This window comes from Lissotriton vulgaris, chromosome 3_1 (assembly GCF_964263255.1).
Source record: "Lissotriton vulgaris chromosome 3_1, aLisVul1.2, whole genome shotgun sequence".
Taxonomy (NCBI): domain Eukaryota; kingdom Metazoa; phylum Chordata; class Amphibia; order Caudata; family Salamandridae; genus Lissotriton; species Lissotriton vulgaris.
This window is the reverse complement of record NC_141689.1, coordinates 542,389,148-542,408,081: the sequence shown is the minus strand read 5'-3', so window position 1 is coordinate 542,408,081 and position 18,934 is coordinate 542,389,148. Positions and strand designations below refer to the sequence as shown.

The window sequence follows — 18,934 nt, the reverse complement described above, 5'->3', positions numbered from 1 at the left end:
TTGTAATTCATGTGTTCATTGTAATTTTAACTTAATGTTTCACCAACCATGGTTATCTGTTCCACTCTTTTATGATTATAAAGAACTTAAATAAAAGTACTCATAATCACATATTTTGTTTGTTTTTTGCCCCATCTATCACTTCTAAAAATGGCGCTCATTTGTGAAGCTACCAAAAGCTCTTTGTTCTATGCAGAGCAGATTCTGTTCCTACGTGAAAATATTCGAAAGGCTAATCAAGCCGGAAGAAGCTAGAATGTAATTTCTCAGTAGGTTGCTTTGTTGAGATTGAAATACACTTTGTCACCACTAGATGGCCTCATGCGTGCAGATTTATAGATTATTCTTTAATATTATTGTTCTGGTTCCGTTGAGCGAATGCGCTCTCGATGCTCATCTTTATCGTGTTGTTAGCAGCAGCTCTTCATTCTTACCTCTTGGTGTCTTAACTTATTCTGTGCCTGTGAGCCACTCTCCTGGGAACAGCACCTTTGCATTATTGGATGTCACCGTGGCTGCCATCTAGAAATAGAAACAGTAAACGTTCCTTTCTGCATGTTAAGAGAAATATGTTTTATTTTCTCTAAGCCCCAGGTGCTAGCGGAAGGAAAGCTTTGTGCGCATTTGTTACTTGGGGCCGATATGGGCCCCCGGTAACAAAAAAACCTCACAGGGGGACTAAAACCGCCCCCACCCTGGCGGCCCACCGGGGAAACGCCCGCTGCCAGCTACAGTCAGTCTGCCCTGTGACAGATGAGCTACACCTGTCTCCCTTCACGTCTGTACACATTTCTGTTTGTTTCGCTTCCTGCCGTGATACTAAGGCGTCTAATCTTATAGGATCAACTTCTAACAGCGTCTTAATATATTACTTTTAGTTGCGGTCTTTTGTTCTTGACTTAACTGAACCATTGCTGCCGTTAAAGTAGTAGAAATGTAGTGTAGGCAAATTCGTTGTATGTACTTCCTGTTTGGTGGAGTTTTCTTTCGTTGTCTGTTCTATCCATACATTATTACATAGAGCAGCAAGTGAACTCGCCTGTGGGAATGATTGAAAGCACAAAAACAATTTGTAGTAGAATTACATACACGGAATTAAGCCATCTTGTTATCAATACTGTCCAAACCATTCGTGGGCTGTGTGCCCATATTCGTCTGTTTCTTAATCATAAATACAAAGTAGCTCATGTAACATGAGGCAACTTGCACCAGCTCAGATGTAGAGTATTTGTAGCTCAGATATAGAGTATTCGCAGTGTGCTGATCTTGAGGCAGCTCTCTGTACGACAGTGAACTTAGAGCAGACGGTAAGGGAAGGCTGCTTCCATAGTGGTCATTTCACAGATCCCCACGCAGTGACCCTACTGTTGTCAAAGGTGTGATCTCCCTGGCATCTGCTGGCAAAAGAGCTACTCAATCCTTTGAAGTGCTCTGCAAGTTAGGAGTATTTTCTAGTGCTTGTAGGTTAAACTGGGGTGTACAAAACACCAGAAATGTAAATGGACGTGCTTGTGGTTTGCTCTACTCTACCAAAAATATATCATAAAAATCAGCTGCCCTTTAATCAATCCAGGCATCTCATTTCACAACATCCAGGTCTCCCAACTTGTCAAATTTGAAAACTCTGAAGTCTGTCTTGGACTCCTAAGCTTTTGTGGAGCCGCAAATTAATGGATTGCCTGGCTTTATTCTTTGTACAGGAAATCTTCTGAGATGCAATAGTGAATTAAGGACCCATGGGGTCCCTACTGCAGTGTTTCAGGGGTGGGCGGGGTACAATGGATTCAAATCTTTAAACATAAGTTTATCACTATAGTTTCAAGACCTGTTGTATGCTTTGCTGATGAAAACTACCATCATACAGCTTTTGATGGGTCCTACCTGAGCAATATGACACGATGTAACTAATGCCAGATTAATGACATCTGTCTTGACAAATGCATTTTATGTAAAAAATACACTACCAGGCTGTCAAGTTATATCGTATTTCATTATTTATGAAGGAGTCATGTACTTCCTCTTGATTTTACCGCTCATCCTTCCTCGCTTCCCTATTTCCTGTTAATTTGCCCTTTTGACCCTCTTGACCTCCTGTCCCGCCTCTAGGTTTTTAAATGGCATTTTCCTTCTCCTGCCTGTCATCAACTCAGTACATCTTATTCTTATGTGCCCTTTGTAATAGAGAATTAGAACAGCAGATTCCTCACTTTTGAATATTCCTCCAAGCACCAGACTGGATCCAGAAAACTTTGAAGCTGTGCCCCTGCACTCTGAAAGCTCTTGCCTGCGACTCCGGATCAACTCTGTCTGTGCCAGATGTGATGTGCGCAGGCCTACATAGCCTCCACCCACGTGCGCTGACATAATTTATTTTCTTTTTGTGGCGACAGACGCAGATTTGGAGCTAATCCTGGTGTCTTGGAGACTATTTTTCCTCATACCCGATCATGCTCCCACAAGCAGTCCCAAGAGTAGTTGTTGATGTCGCACTCCTATATTAAGTTCAAGAAGATGTGATCTTAAGGGGGCTCCTAGTCTCCTGAGAAGATTCTGGGCCATTAGGCCTGCTCCCAAAGCCAATTTCCAGCACAGATACCAGCCTCCACTCTGAGCCAGCCAGCATTTTCCGGGCTTGGGCTGACTCCTTATCAACTCCAAGAGTTTATGGAGGCCATGATGCACTTGTTTGCTCAACCGACTCACTCTGGAGCACCTATGGAGCTGAGAGACCTCCCAAGTGGGACTCCGCTGGCAGGACCTCCCTCTGCACCAGTTGGACCCTTTGGATCAGCTCCGAGTTCCAGAGCTGAGCCTGGCACTGATGCCGCTGCTGGCACCATCACCCATGCCTAAGGTTCATGGTGTGCCACTAGCATTGTCAGTTCGCTGTTCTTCTGTTTGGCCTTACCAGCGCCCCTCAGTGTTTTCAAAGGGGCTGGCGGTGGTCTCAGATGTGTGGAGGTCTGAAGTCCAGGTCTTCCCCTACCTCGATAAATGATTGTTGGCTTGTTCCAGGTGGTTGACAGCCACCTATTGACTACGACCAACCTCCTCCTATCGCTGTGTTCACTTTAAACATGCCAAAGTTACACCTGACTCCTTCCTAGTTGCTCTCTTATATTGGAGCCAATCTGGTCACTGTGCAGTTTTACAACTGTATCGCATAACATAGAGTCCAGGACATTGGAGCTATGATTCCTATGTTTCAGCCTCGGTCCTGGATCTCAGTGATGTCGACTCTGAGGTTTCTGGGGCTGATGATCTCCTGCATGCTGCTGGTCAAGCACACCAGATGGCATATGCCGGCTCTGTAGTGGGATCTGAATTTCCAGTGACAGTAACATCAAGGGGACTTCTTCACACTAGGCCAGATTTCAGAGGAGTCTGCAAAAGACATTCTGTGGTAACTATAGGACCGCGATTTAGTCAGTGGCAGACCGCTCTATGTTCCCCACCGAGAGCTGGCATTGGTGACAGATGCATCGCTTCCGGGCTGGGGCTGCCATCAGGGAGAGGTGGAGATCGGAGGCCTCTAGTCTCCGGCAGAGGCTCAACACCACATCAGCCAGTTGAAGTTACAAGCCATCCGATAGGTGTTGAACGTCTTTCTGTCATCCATTCAAGGGAGACCGGTTCAAGTATTTACAGACCATACCACGGCCGTGTGGTATTGTAACAAGTAGGGCAGGGTGGGGCCCTGGCCCCTGTTCAAAGAGGCCCTGCCCCTCTGGGCGTGGCTGCAGCACCAGAAGATTTTCCTGATTGTGCAGCATCTGCCTGGCTCCTTGAACGCCACAGTGGATGAGCTCAGCCTTCAGTGCCTAGCAGATAACGAATGGCAGTTACACCCTGAGGTGACGCAAGACTCCTATGCAACTAGGAGGACCCATGGCTCGATCTGTTCGCTACTGTAGAGAACGCACAATGTTAGCACTTTTGCGAGTTAGAGTTTCGTGTGCGGCTCTCGCTGTTAGACACATTCCACGTCTGGTGGAACTGTGGACTGCTGTACCCCTTTCTGACGATACCTCTCGTGGCCAGAGTTCTGAAGGTCAAGACCACTAGGCCGAAGTCATCCTAGTAATGCCAGACTGGGCAAGGAGAGTTGGGCACCCCAAACTCATGAGTATCTATCCTCCAATCAGGATACCCCTTCGGGAGGAACTCCTGTTGCTGCAGCAGTTGGGAAGAATTTTGCACCCGAACCTTCACATGCTCCACCTCCGTGCCGAAGATTAAGCTGCAGCAGTTGAGGGCTTTTTACCTTCCTCGAAGGTTGTGAATGTTATTCTCGCAGCCAGGCTTCCATCTACCAAATGGGTATACTCCTACCATTGGGATAAGTTTATGGTTTGGTGTGGCACCAAGCAGGTCGACCCGCTTCATGCCAAGCTCTCCGAGGTTTGGTTGTTTACGATGTCCTTAGCCCAGTGAAGCCTTGATTCGGGTACAGTTATTTGGCAGCTATATGGCCGTTTTGCGTTTGCTGCACCAGCCATCTTAGTTTAAATAACCAGTGAGGCCTTTCTTCAAAGGGGCTCCAGCATTTCTTTCCCATCTCCTTTTGTTATCCCCCAGTGGGACTTGATTTTATTTTGATCTTCCTCATGTGTTTTCCCTTTGAACCGATGCATAGCTGTCCACTCAGGTTGCTCACCCTTAGGATTGTGTTCTTGGTGTCCCTCACATCTTCCCAGAGTGAGCGCAAGCTTCAGGCTCTTTGTTTGGCTGCTCCCTATACTGCCTTCTGGCCGGACAAGCTGGTTCTCTGGACTCGTGTGTCCTCCTTTCCAAAGGTGATTATGTTGTTTCATATTGGCCAATCCATCTCCCTGATGATGTTATTTTCTCCACCTCACCCCTCTAAGGAGAGGAGCGTCTCTATTATTTGGATCCGAAGAGAGCACTGAACTTCCCACAGAACACCAGTTGGTGGAAAGAGGTGCAGAAGCGGACCATCTCCTGTGGGAACGTGCACTGAATCAAGATCTGCTAAGCTTTAGCTAAAAAGCTGCCTCTAGAGGGCTCATTCAACCAGAGCAAAGGCTGCTACTACTGCATTGGCATGCTGTCCTGGACATCTCCCAGGCTGTGATGTGGAAGTGCCTCCAAAGCACTACTGTCTGGACAGTCTGGTCCGGTGTAACAGGCATTTTGCCCATTTGGTCTTATAGGACTTTTGGTCTGAGCCAGTTCACAGACCCACCTCCTAGAAGGTACTGCTCTGGTATCTATTCTAAGATGAGGAATCTGAAGTTAGAAGCGTCTATCAGAAGTACAAGTTTGTTACCTTTGATAATGTCTTTTCTGGTAGAGACTATTTTCTAACTGCAGATTCCTCACCAACACTCCCATCCGCCCGATCTGTGAACTGGATTCTTTCACCTACAGAGATCCCATCTAGGAATCTGCTCACTGGTCATGACCAATGTGATTTAGGCTCTGCGTCCGAGTCACAAAAGCAACTGATTTCAGCGTGCATGGGCGGCGCCTATAAAGGCCAATACACATCACATCTGGCACTATTGATATCGATGTGGAGCAGCAGATGCCACCTTCCAGTGCACAGGCGTACTGCCTAGAAGTTTTCTGGATCCAGTCTGATGTCTCGGGGAATATTTCAAGGTGAGGAATGTGTAGTTAGATATTCTCCACCACATAGTAAGTATCTGTTTTTTTTTTTTGCTTTTACTTCTGCTCCCTCACCCTATCTAGTACCCTGGTCGTCCTTCTTCCAGTATGTGTTGTGAAATACATAGAACATAGTATTTCTTGTGGGGTTTTTAGGGAAAAGAGTTTGTCCCAACATCCTCTTGTCATTGTTATTTTTAAATAATTATTTTCACAGTTCATTATATATTTTTTAATGGTTTAAAGGGATTCTATGCTGGGACTGGTGTGTGTTTTGTCAAACATTATCAGGTTTTCCACGAAGAGACCTCCTCAATATTTGGGAACCCAATGACTTATCGAGATATGGGCGACCCTAGGTCTCATGGTAGCCAAACGAAATGTGGTGCAGAAATGGGGATCAGCCGATTTGCCTTCATTGGAGGCTTGGTGTAGGGACATGGACACTACCATGGTCACTGAAAGAACTATTTATGTAAATCGGAAGTGCCCCCGAAAGTGGACTAAAATTTGGACTGCATGGAATACTTACAGGGGAGATATATGTGACCCCATACCTGAATCTGATGACAGCTCAGATGATGAGTCCGATGACGACCGTTGAAATGGAATGGGTAAAGAGTAAAGGGGTTTATTTTCTGATGAAGGTGGGAGGGGAGGGTAATGTCGTGATGTTTTGCATTGCTGGCTTGCTAATCGTAATTCAAATCTTCATAACTGCACACTGTCTTTCCGATGACTGTTCTTATATTAATGTGGTTTTTTTTTAATGAAAACTGTTTATTATCAGGTTTTAGTCAAAATCGTTGTTCTGTAACTTAACAATTCACCAAGTTGGAGTTGCAACAGTTTTCATCAAACTAAAATTCTCCAACGTGGCCACAATAACTCTTTAAATCTCATCTACACTCATAATGAGGTACCTTCATTTTGCACTGCTAATCTGTACAGAGTGGCGTGTCATTTTAATAGTTTATCTTCACTTGAAAGTTCCATACTACCTGAAGGAGAATTTAGAATCTAGATGTCGCTAATAACTTCAGGTCTATTCACTTTCTTTTAGACCACGTAGCAAATCAGTCTCCCATATTAGGTTATGGCACAGCTGAAAAATAGACATTGTTTCTAGCTTTATCCTCCTGAGGTTGTCTTTAGCACTTGGATGCCCTTTACACCGCACTTCCGTGGCCAGAGACCATGACAACTCAAGGGTAGAGACTGTTGGCATTGGTTTTAAGTGTATCTCCACTCCTACCTCCTCACAGTGTGCCTCTGACCTCTCAGCGGTAGAGTCCTTGAGGCTAGCATATCCTCATGTCAAGGCAATGGAGGTGCCGAAATGGAGGCTGATTGCTTGCAAACCAGCTAGCCATCTCTCTAAACACGGACAAGCAGTGATCATTGGTCCGGGGTGCACAGTATTGGCAGTACTGAGACCAAATCTTTAAACTTTTTAACACCTTCGAGGTTAGCCGGTACCTGCTTGTAGTGCATTAATGTTGCTTCATTTGTTGAGCCTCTCTTGACTTGGTGTAGCTGTTGTGTACCAGTACTGCTTCCCTTCCCGCTGGGAACTTCTGAAGGAATTGTACCAGCAATATTAGTAAACACTTGTGTTAATTATAACTATGAAAGGCTTTTCCTTCATGTTTGCTCCTAGACTCTTTGTGTCCGCCAAAAGCAGGACGTGGCCACCGATGGACTGCGTCTCCCTTTGGTGTCCAGGAAATTCCCTGTGGGGACACATCTGCACTTCCCTGAGATGAGACTCCCCTAGAACAAGGGCCGGGTGGAGGCTCTCCGTGGGAGCCAGCGTGTTTACATCCTTCAATGAAGGGCAGTAGTGAAGCAGCTGACACAGAAACCCCTTGCACCGTCGGAGCTGAGCATTGCTAACTTAAAGATCCTACTCATTTGTATGTTTGGGCAGTGTGTTTATTTTCACTGCATATTTGTACGCCATATTAGGATGTATGGTAGCAAACCACCAACACTCATAAAATTCTGATTATCTTAAAAATCAGCCTGTTCGGTGGTGGCATGTAACTGTGGTCACAGCATAGATGAATGGAATCTAAAATGTCAGGTTACAGTACAACTCTTATAAGACTCCAATGGCGGTTAAACAGTTAAAAGCGAATGAGCCCAGAAATGTAAAAAGTGCGGATGAAGTACCACCTTCTGCCTTCTAAACAAGTAAGAGTACACCACAACCTAGATGCCATGGCGTCATGTAACAAAGAACATGACAGAGCGGAAAATCTAATCAAACAAAATGTATGGCTTTTACGTCCCACAAATTTAAGACGAAGGCAGCTGCCGGTTACAAAATAACTGTTAATGTCTATGTAAAGAGTTTTGCCTTGCGGGTACCTTGTTGGAAAGCTTGTTTAAAGAATGAAAGGCACGCACAAAATGGAGACACTGCTGATTTGCTTCTAGGTTCCCCATTGAGCTGTTGTGCTCCATCACATGCTAGTGGAAAGAGGAATAACAGCAAGAGTGGTAACCAAGAAGGTAATAATATTAGCTGTTTGTTTTAGACAGCTGAATAACAAGAGTCGTTACCAATTTTGTCAGCAGTGTAGGATGATAGGCTGAGTAGGACTGCCGCTTTTGAACAACAGACCTGTATGGGCCACACAGACATTCAGCCTGGTGGCCTATCGTCCTGCCATCAATGGATGAATCTAGTAGGTAGGTAATAACATATATATCCAAACAATAAAACCTGGTCTAAAAGCACATCTTACGTTGTAAAATACATACTGGAAACTTATTTGAAGCAGAGAATCCATGATTTCAATGAAACATAATTTCTGTGTGGGGCTGGGGGGGGAATGGTTTGGGACACCTGCTATGACAGATGACATCATATATATATATATTTATATTTATATATATATATATATATATATATATATATATATATATATATATATATATATATATATATATATATATATATATATATATATATCTTAGAAAGTCAGCATTGTATATTTGTTGTATTTTATAGTTTGATACTGTTTTCAGTTATTGCCCTTCGTCAGGGCCGTGACCCTCACAGTTCAATAAAGTAGCAGTATTAAAGTAATTCATTTAGTTCAATAACCTGCTTACCCATTGTTTTGACCTTTAATCGGACCAGGTCCAGCTCCTGAAACCACCTTCAGATGTTTACCACGCAGACTTTCTACAGCAGACTGGAGACAGCCCCCAGTGTTTTCTGAGCGCCTTTTCTGAAGATCCATCAGGCTGAGATCCGGGGGACCTCCCGGGTCTCAGCTCCTGCAGGAAGGGCTCAGACCTCCGAAATGAAGTATAGGCTGAGACTGATCCATCCTTTGGACGTAGCACATTTGAGCTGGCAGTAGTCGCCAACTCCTGGAAAGGCTCAGTCCTGTACCTGCCTTCCAAGAAGGGTGCACTTGAAGATCCTAAACACTCCTGGATTATTGCCCTTCTCCATTCCAAGGCGTATGCTGGGGTTCTCCTAGAGGTTAGGGTGGAAGATAAATCTCTTCCCCCCCAACCTCTCGCTCCTGTTTTACTCAGGCTTTCGACCTTAATCCAGTACATAAACACATAAATACCACTATTGCTTTAATTGTTATAGCACACCAGTAGGTCTGTGGCATCGGGGAAAGAATGTTTCTTTCTATGTTTTGCTGATTATTATTCAGCCTTCAGCAGAGTGCCCCCCTGGAGCAAACTACATACGTAGGGACTCAACCCTGTTTTATTTAAAGTAATTAAAGCGCTGTACAGCAGGATGTGGGTCCAGGTAACCTAGGCAGCGAACAATAAGATTTACACAAATATGGGATCAAAGCATGGTTATTGTTTGTCCTTCCTGCTTTTCAGTCAACCCATCATTGACTTCATTTGGCAAGAGGGAATAAAGGTCACACGTGAGAGCATTTCCAAAACAATGTCTGGACATCATATAAGTACAGTATACGATATAGACTGTTTTAGGCTGCAACTGCGTCGACTTCAGACATCCCTCTTTGATCTGGCAGACTATTACTGCAGAACCTGACTTGTGGTTAGCAGTACAGTGACAAGTTAAAAATATATATTTGTTTAAATAGAAACCATAAAACCGGGTACAGGTAGCCTGTGTAAAGTTACATGATGAGAAAATATATACAGTTTTAATCTTTGCACTCAGTACTTGTATTGTAATGATTTAATTAATCGGTATGAAAAACATTTTATAAATCTATATTTATAAGTTAACGCTCAGTCAATAGAAAAGGTGGCAGCTATTGTTTGATCGTCCCGACAGTGTTTACCCTACTCCCTCGCGCTCTTAGACAGAGCCCCAACCGATCCAGATCCCACTTAGCCCTAATCTACCCTTACAGCTTCTTATACAATGCAAACATACATGTTTGTGATTTTTCTTCCTAAGTTCATTGATACAGTCACATCTTTAGTAACCTAGTCTCATAAACTAGTGATAATGGGAATTTTGAACTTTGGTTTTACATATCTTGCTCCGGTTTTCCACATGCGCTCCAACTCTAGCTCCTGTTTACTAATACTTCGGGCGAACCCTTACAACTCGACATTCTAGTTGGAGAAATTGCTTATTTTTGTTAACATCTCTCACACAGCATCAATATACGGTTTTGATCTGCAAACCGTTAACCAAAACGAATAAATACAATATTGCATTTGCCATGATTGGCAGTACCAACTCCACTGGAACACAGTACTGTCGACTGAGAACAACCCCAACCTTCTCACCGAGGTGTTGGCCCTTACTGAGCTGTTGGTGAAGCCTCTCTCCTAGCGTATGCTATGGCAAATGCTTTAAAATGAGATTAGGTGCAGTTCAACATATTATCAGGGTTATATTTATGAAAGCTTAAATGTTTGAAAGTCTACATTTTGAGTCTCTTTTTGCAAAACATGTTTGTTTTAGTTTTGATTGCACTTGTAATGAGACACTGTTCATGGATGTGGGCATAAATATTTTCAAGTAGTGTCTAAAAATGGCTTCTACACATACCAATAGGCTGTGCTGGAAAAGTAGATAGCTCCCAAAAGTATTTTAAGCATTCCACTCTTTGGTAATAGCTTCATCTGCAAAGGAATCCACTACCAGTTTCATAAGTTCAAAGGATACAACTTATCCAATATTTCTAGGCTTTTGATCATGGAACAGCAGCTCCTTAGATTCTGGCCGCTGCAAGGAAAATTTACTAACAGCAATAGTGGCAGATGCAGCAATGTTCTTACACATCCCCTCCCACAACTCTATACCACCTTCATAAACTCATTTAGTTTTATTCTTTATTTAGAGGTTTTGTAAATTGCTGTATGGCTCATTTGGAATACATCAGAGCTCCAAGGTGCACAGGTATGCTTCTGAAGGAAAAAAAGGTTGGTTAGAGTTCTATCTGGGTAGATTGATATTCATGTCCAATATTCTGCAGTTGCGACTAGTGTTCTTTGCAGAGCTCATTCGAATGTCTCTGTTTTGAGAAGTTTTAGGAATCAATTGCATTTGGGTACAGATCTCAGGATTGGGTTTAGAAAATTCCACAATCTGGGGCATTATACTCCTACAGCTCTTCTTTTGTGTTTCAGCCTCTTGGAAGAATGTTTGTTAAACAGATTAGCAGTCTCGTAAGAAAGGTTTCAGTTTCTGCAGATATTCAAGTCAGTGACCTTTATAAATGGTACAGAAGACCTTCATCCGAGCCCTTTTTCCATTGGAACCCAGGGAACTCCTTTGAGGGCCGATTTGTCATGGACATGTTTATGGAGGTTAAACCACACTCGACTGCCTGCCTCTGTAAGCATTAAAGCTTTGCAGTGAGCTAATTAAAGAGACCAGCATTGATGATTGTACAGTAGTCCAAGCATGCCAAGAAAATGTACCTTTTAGCGCCACCCTTTGAATTCTTTAATTTATTTATTTATTTATTTATTTGCATGTTTTTATGGCGCTGCGAATCGACTCCCGAAGGAGTATCTCCGCGCCTTTGGCAGCAACTAAAGAGCAGCAACTCGTCATGATCCAATTCATAGCCCTAAACCAGCTAATGATTAAACAGGAAAGTTTTGAGTTTCTTCCTAAAAGGGAGATGTTCCCTGCATACTCTGATTTCCTTAGGGAGTTTAATACAGGGAATATTTATTCTTTGTAGTATGAATGGAGTGGAATGTTGGCAGAGAAGATGTTCCAGTCTGTTGGCCGTGGAGTCACTCATTATGTCCATTTTGCTTCAAGGATTCATATGGGTCTTCACGTGATAGGCATGGAATACTTTTCAGGACGTCTGGGGTGAACAGCTTCTGCTAGTTGTTGAAGATTTTCTGTGTTTAATTGGATGCCTCAACAATGCTTTAATCAAAATAAATAAGCCTATTTGGCCTTATACATCACCGTATGGTAACCTGTACTATGCTTCTTCCATTTGATTGTTTCATCTTCTGACCTAGACTTGCATCATTATAATTCCAGCTTGTGGTTGGCACATTTCAGCATAGCTAGTTTCCCACGGTTGATTTGATTTACAAATTGAGTGTTCTCATTTTGGCTGGCACTCAAATGTTTTGTGCAGAAAATACTTTCTGATGCAGATTACCAAACAAGTTTTCAAGGTTGATCGAATTAGGTTGCTTGTCTTGGACTGAACTGTAGGATTCCTCTAACTTAATGTCTGTGATGTGAGTAAAAGGGAGGATAAGCGAGCCATTGCCGCTTTGAATGTAGGTTTTATTTGATATGGACTAAAGAATGGTCAGACCATAGCTGTAGTTGCGCCTCCATTTTGAGGTTGCAAGATTGTGGATCAGCCTAAACTTTGTGCTTAGACCACTCACCACATGCATGCTGTTGGATTTACTACATATGAAAAAAAATACCTAAGCCTTTAGTGACTTCACTACACTTATTCATGTGAAGTTAGATGAACAAAAACGAATACGTTTACCTTAGCAGTAATTTCTGCCTTTTATTTCATTATTTTTTAAATTAATATCTTTGATCACAAAAAGAACACATAGTCAACTAAATGAAATACCCCATTAGTACTTACACAGTCAAAATGAACAACCTGAAAATGTGTTTTGACATACAATTACAAAAAAACTCATAATAATCAAATAGCAATACAAACGAATGAAATGTCACAAAGAACAATCAATATATACACAATACCAAATACAAAGTTGTCATCCACAATGATAAATTAGACAACTAGCACCCTTATATTTGGGATAAATCAAATCCTCTGAAATATCAGGGACACAAGGGGGTGTATTTGCAATATTTAACCAAGGAGTGGAGTTCCTTTGTCTGCCAGGATTTAAGCATGTTAGTGAGGGTGTCCATCATAGATTTTGAATTAGGACTCTCAGCCTGTTGTGATCTGCAGTTGGAGTGCCCCTTTGAGGAATCCAGAAAAGTAGTGGACTATGAACCACTGCTGTGATAATGAAACTCTTGGGATTGACAATGCGGCTGGCACCTAGGCCCTCAAATTAGAGTGTGCTCAATCAAACATTTCCATGAGGTTCCGGTTGTGATAGCATATGTTAGTGCTTCCCCTCCACCCTTCTTATGCCTTCTGTTCTCGAGGATGATTTTATGGTTCATGAAATTTGAGTGGTTACGGAATTCTCTCCAAAACATGCCTGAGTGAAACTGTTACATAGTGGCCTTCAGCAAACAGGTTGGGGGTATCCAAAGTATGCTTCAGGTTGAGTGGGTGATCATTAAACCTAGATTTAGATGAGGACTCGTAACTACTGGCACACGAGACTTGGTTACACACTAGCGTTCTCCAAGGGATGATCTGGAGAATTGAATAGTAAGATGGGGAAATCAGGATGGTAAGTGGTGGTACGTAATCTGTGTTGGAGGACAGTTGGCGCAGTGCTAGGGGGTTCCATCATGTCCACACTGTAATCCCCCGCATATTCTGTTGCCCACACTCACCAGTTCACATTACTAAGCTCAATGCAACACATTTCAGCATCACTCAGGCACCAAGGTGTTCACACACACACACACACACACACACACACACACGCACACTTTAAAAAACAATCGCTTGCATCATTCACTCACTTTGTCTTTTGCAACATCCATCACTCACAGGGCCACTTGTATCTCACAATATGCCCTGCCCACAGAACACACTACGCATCCAGCCTCTCAAAGATGGGCAGCATTCTTCACCCGTACACCGCAACTCGGTCACCCACATGCTTATATCAGCACTCACTGTCGGTCAGCCCTGTGTGTCCTGTTAGACTTATATCTGCAAGGATTGTTGAGGGCCCAGGGATGTAAATCTCTTATGCCTGAGTTGATACCTGTGAGCGTTGAAATTTGCATCGCTTGACGTCTACTTTGCTGTGTACCGTAACCTGTTAAATTATCACATGAATGACAGCCGTACTGTCCAGCGGCAATTGTTTTTTCTTTGTTCTTTGGATATACTCTGTCCTCTCAGTTATAGCACCCACTTATATTCGCCTGAGCTTGCCTATGTGTTATCTATTTCTTTGAGTCCCTTACCTGTCTTTTAGTTTTCTGGTTTTGAATTCAGTCATATACAGCCATTACAACAAACACCATGTAACGTAGGCACCGGCTTTGCTGTGTGTTTTTGACTATGTTAATTCTATGGAACTTCTCACAGTAAGGTTCATTGGTATCCATTAGTCAGCTTGCAGTTTTCTTGTGTTTGTGTTAGCCCAAGGCAATTTTAAACCTGCTTAGTTGTTTCCGCATGAAGTAATGATTGAGACTGGTAAGTGGTGCGGGAGGCTAATTGCCCGGATTCCTTACCCATAGTCTTTATTGCACTGAATCCATTTCTGCGTCGCCTCAGCCACTGCTGGTGTCAGTCTGTAGAAGATTCAAAAAATCCTCCATTACTTGCCAGATGTGGAGCTCTATGCACTGAAGTGATCAGTGGAGGGCTCAGTCCAGGCTGCAGTTCTGGCCTGGAGCTTAGGCCATAAACAAGAGCCGCAGGGGCGGAATAATCGCTCTCTTTGGGGTGTGTCTAGAGAAGGTTATATCTATTTGTAATTGTCTAATGTGTCGTCAACACCACTTGACTTCACTTAACTGACCCTGGGAAAGGGTATAACTTTACTTTAACTGTTGAAAGCCGCTCATAGGGAGAACTGATTTGAAGTCCTTCTTTAAAGCAGCTATTCGGCTTTTATGGAAATATATAACTTGAGTAATTCTGTTACTGCAGTATAATGTGGCTGCTGACTCCTCAGTGTATATCTTTTTGTTTCATCCCTTTAGCTTGCTGCTGTCCGCGAGAAGGTGAAGAATAGCCCAAGACAACTGGCCAGGTTTGAGTCCGTGTACAGCAAGCTGCAGGCCTCAGGACAGATCAGCGCTCTCTCCCTGGATGACATGCTGTGCCAGACCCCTCACCAGAGAAAGCCCCACCCTATACCCCTAGAGCAAAGGAAGAGAAACCCTCGGACGTTCAAGTCGCTCCAGTCCACCCTGCTCTCCGAATAGCCGACTCTGCGAGGGTAAATATTGCACTTTTGAAGTGAGCGTCATCGCCTCCGGAAGAGGGCAAGCGGTCTCCAGGACCCCAACTTTTTCCCTGAATAATTTCAAACAAGGGTTTATGGTGAACGCTTTCAGACACTTCTTGGGGGACAGTGAATGCTTGGTTGGAAGGTAACTCAAGGAAAGTGGAAATTCTTGAAAAAAAGAGTTCCCCTGAATTGTTTTAATGCTGTGGCATTTTGGCTGTAGATGCTGGGATTTTAAAGCAATTCTAAATCCTGCGTGTTCCTTTTTTGAGCAGAAATTGTTGTTCCATCAGCGGAGGTTGCCTATACCTTCTGGACACCAGCCTGAATACATTGCTTCCCCGACGGTGCAAAGCAGCAGATTCTAAAAACATTTCAACGATTAAAGAAGCCGAAGTTTTCTGGCAGTGCTGCCTTTAACCCAACAAGGCATTAACAGGTCTCTTACTCCAAGGCATTTGTTTCTGTTGCAAACCTGAAGTAAATGCAAGAACTTTGTAAGTACTTTTAATCCAACCTGTTCATAGGTAGTGTTCTTTACTGCACCTAGTACCCACGGAATCCCACTAGTCCAAACAATTACTGTGAAATTTCCTTTCCTCTATCCTGGGACACTCCCTCAGTATTATGTCTATACCTATTGATTGCTGATGTGGTCAACCCAGAGCATTGGATCCATAAAATTCCTTTATTGGGTCAAACATTGCTCAAGTAAGGCTTTCACTGTCAATCTGTTTTATTACAGTGTGCATTAGACTGAGCCCGCCTCTCTGTCTTTCTCTCCCAAAATCAAAAGAAATGAAAAACACCATCTATTTATGTCTCACTAGTGTAACCCTATCTCGCCACATGGGCTTCACATTCAGTGATGTGACCTCCAGTCCCATGGTTAAGATGCTTAAGTTGCAAAGCAGTGTCTCTGCAATATGGTCAAATAAAAATTGAAATTTTCAGGTCTCGGTGCCACGGTTTGCAAGGTTAGTCAAAAGTACTCTTGTGATTTCTAAAGCCAAGCAAGGGTAAAACACTACTTCTGATACAAACAACATGGGGAGTATACTGTGTTTATAAATTGAATTCACCTGAATTTGCACATTCTGTATACTTATAGGTCTATGTTGTCAAATGCGCACATTAGTAACATTTATTTTGAAAATTTCAGTTTGTTCCGCAAGAAGAGTAATCCTAATAAAAATATTTTCTCTTGAATTTTTTTCTGATCTCACTAAAAACGAAAAATCCTGGTAGTTTATAAATGCATTCCTGTAGTGGTGATTGTGATGTTGGTTGCAATGTCAGTGTTTTATTTCTGAGGTTTTTATATCTTTGTCTTTAATTAAAAAAAAATGAAATTGCCTGATCCATGATGCTCACTTCTCGCCTAAAAAGACTAAAGTGGCATTTGTGTGCGCTACTTGAGAAATGGATAGAAACTGGTAAAGCCATTTAGAACATATTTCACATTCATCCTCTGTCTGGAAATCTACAATTGCATTACATCTAAGAACGATAAATGAGGTAAAGTGCCTTAAACTATTTGGTTACCAGACTAGTGCTACTCATAGAAGTGGCATGCGGGTGAGTTCCGTTACAAGTAAACCTGGACTTCAATACTCCGAGATACCTGAATTTTCAATCCTAATGAAGTTTCAACCTTGCAGACAGATTCTTTGAAAAGCCACACCTTATTTGCAGTGTTTCTGAATCATTGCAGAGAGGAAGGCGATGATTGCTTATTGTCTTTTGGGATGTTAATAAAGATTGAACCTGCTTTTATCAAGTAACATATTAGACAAGACTTTGGAGAAAAAATGCTTTGTATTTCTTTTATTGGAAGATAGAAGTCAGAGTTGTTGTAATAAATTATTTGAAAGACTGTATACATACTTGTTTTCATTATGTAGGCCTTTGTGGCAGACATCTGGTTTTGGCAGGGCAAGAGTATGACCAGCACACGTAGAAAAGCATGCACTCTAATTATAATATATACAAACGGTTCCTGTGATAGCGTTCTTGTTTCTACAGAAACCGAAAGAAGTGAGAATATGGCATGTTGAACCACTCTTGTTGCTTTATTCAGATTTGTAAATTCGAAAAGCAAAAACCAAGGTTCCTCCATTCAACACGTTACGCTTGTTTTACGTTTTAGTATGTTTCGTTTCTGTGAGCTTCTGTAGTCTGTAATTGTTTTTGTGTTCCCACTAAGGTGCACAATTTGTAGAAGGAATATAAATGCATACAGAAGGGAAAAACATATATATGTTGGTAAACATTTGTTTGTAAAATTATTTTTGATACATACTTCGAACTACAGGTTCTCACGTTGGAGTACTCCAGAGGCGCCAGACTGGAACCAGAAATGTTTCTCTTGCAATGCTCCTGTGCACCGGTAGGTGTCACCTTGTGACTCTACTGCCCCAGAAGTGACGAAGCACAGCTGCATTTTGTGACAGTAGAAAGCAAATGTCTACCACGGATCTGCACAAGTTCAAGTTCGAAAATTTGTATAGCGCACTACTCACCCAGAGGATCTCAAGGCGCTTGGGGGAGGGGGGGGGGGTACTTTACTTATCGAATATCCAGGTTTTTAGTTGCTTTCTGAAGGAGAGGTGGTTCTGTGTAAGGCGGAGGTGGGTGGGGAGAGAATTCCAGGTCTTGGCCGCTAAGTAGGAGAAGGATCTTCCCCCCATGGTGGATCTATGGATGCGCGGAATTGCGGCGAGGGCTTGATTGAACGATCGTAGTTGGCGGGTGGGGGTGTAGAAGGACAGTCACGTGTTGAGGCATTCAGGTCCTAGGTCTTAGAGGGCTTTGTGTGCGTGGGTGAGGAGACGGAACGTTATTCTCTTGTTGACAGGAAGCCAGTGGAGGTCTTTCAGGTGACTGGAAATGTGAGCTTGACGAGGGGTGTCTAGTATGAGTCTGGCTGAGGCGTTTTGGATCCGTTGGAGTTTTTTCTGTAGTTTGGCTGTGGTTCCGGCGTAAAGGGTGTTTCCTAATCCAGTCGGCTTGTGACCAGTGCGTGGATGACCGTCTTTCTTGTTTCGGTGGGGATCCAGCGGAAGATTTTTTTGAGCATGCGTAGGATGTTGAAGTATGATGATGAGACGGCGTTGGCTTGTCTGGTCATCGAGAGGGAGGAGTCCAGGATGAAGCCCAGGTTACATGCGTGGTCCGTAGGTATGGGTGCGGTTCCCAGGGCTGGTGGCCACCATGAGTCGTCCCAGGCAGCGGGGGATGAACCTAAGCTGAGGACTTCCGTTTTGTCCGAGTTCAATTTTAAATGGCTGTTCTTCATCCACTCGGCTACTTCTTTCATTCCTTCGTGTAAGTTGATTTTGGCGGTGTTTGGGTCTTTGATGAGGGAGAGGATCAGCTGGGTGTCGTCTGCGTAGGAGATGATGTTGAGGTTGTGTTGGCGTGCGATGGATGCGAGGGGACTCATGTATATGTTGAAGAGGGTGGGACTGAGTGATGATCCTTGTGGTACGCCGCAGATGACTTCAGTGGCCTCTGATCTGAAAGGGGGGAGGCGGACTCTCTGGGTTCTTCCGGCGAGGAACGAGATGATCCAGTCCAATGCTTTTCCTTGTATTCCGACGTTGCTAAGGCGTTGTATGAGGGTGCTATGACAGACTGTGTCGAAGGCTGCGGAGAGGTCAAGTAGGATGAGGGCAGCTGTTTCTCCGTTGTCCAGTAGAGTTCGAATGTCATCGGTTGCTGCGATGAGGGCGGTTTCGGTGCTGTGTTTGGCTCGGAA

At 43.3% G+C, this 18,934-nt stretch overlaps 1 protein-coding gene across 1 annotated transcript in view; it reads left to right on the top strand.

Annotated features, from left to right (window-relative positions):
- Window positions 1-17,054, top strand: part of PTCD2 (pentatricopeptide repeat domain 2) — a 193,966-nt gene extending 176,912 nt beyond the window's left edge. Inside the window, exon 10 of the mRNA XM_086960801.1 lies at window positions 14,927-17,054. Coding sequence (XP_086816927.1) covers window positions 14,927-15,151 — 225 coding nt within the window. The 3' untranslated portion in view covers window positions 15,152-17,054. The remainder of the gene's footprint in view (window positions 1-14,926) is intronic.
- Window positions 17,055-18,934: the final 1,880 nt, after the last annotated feature.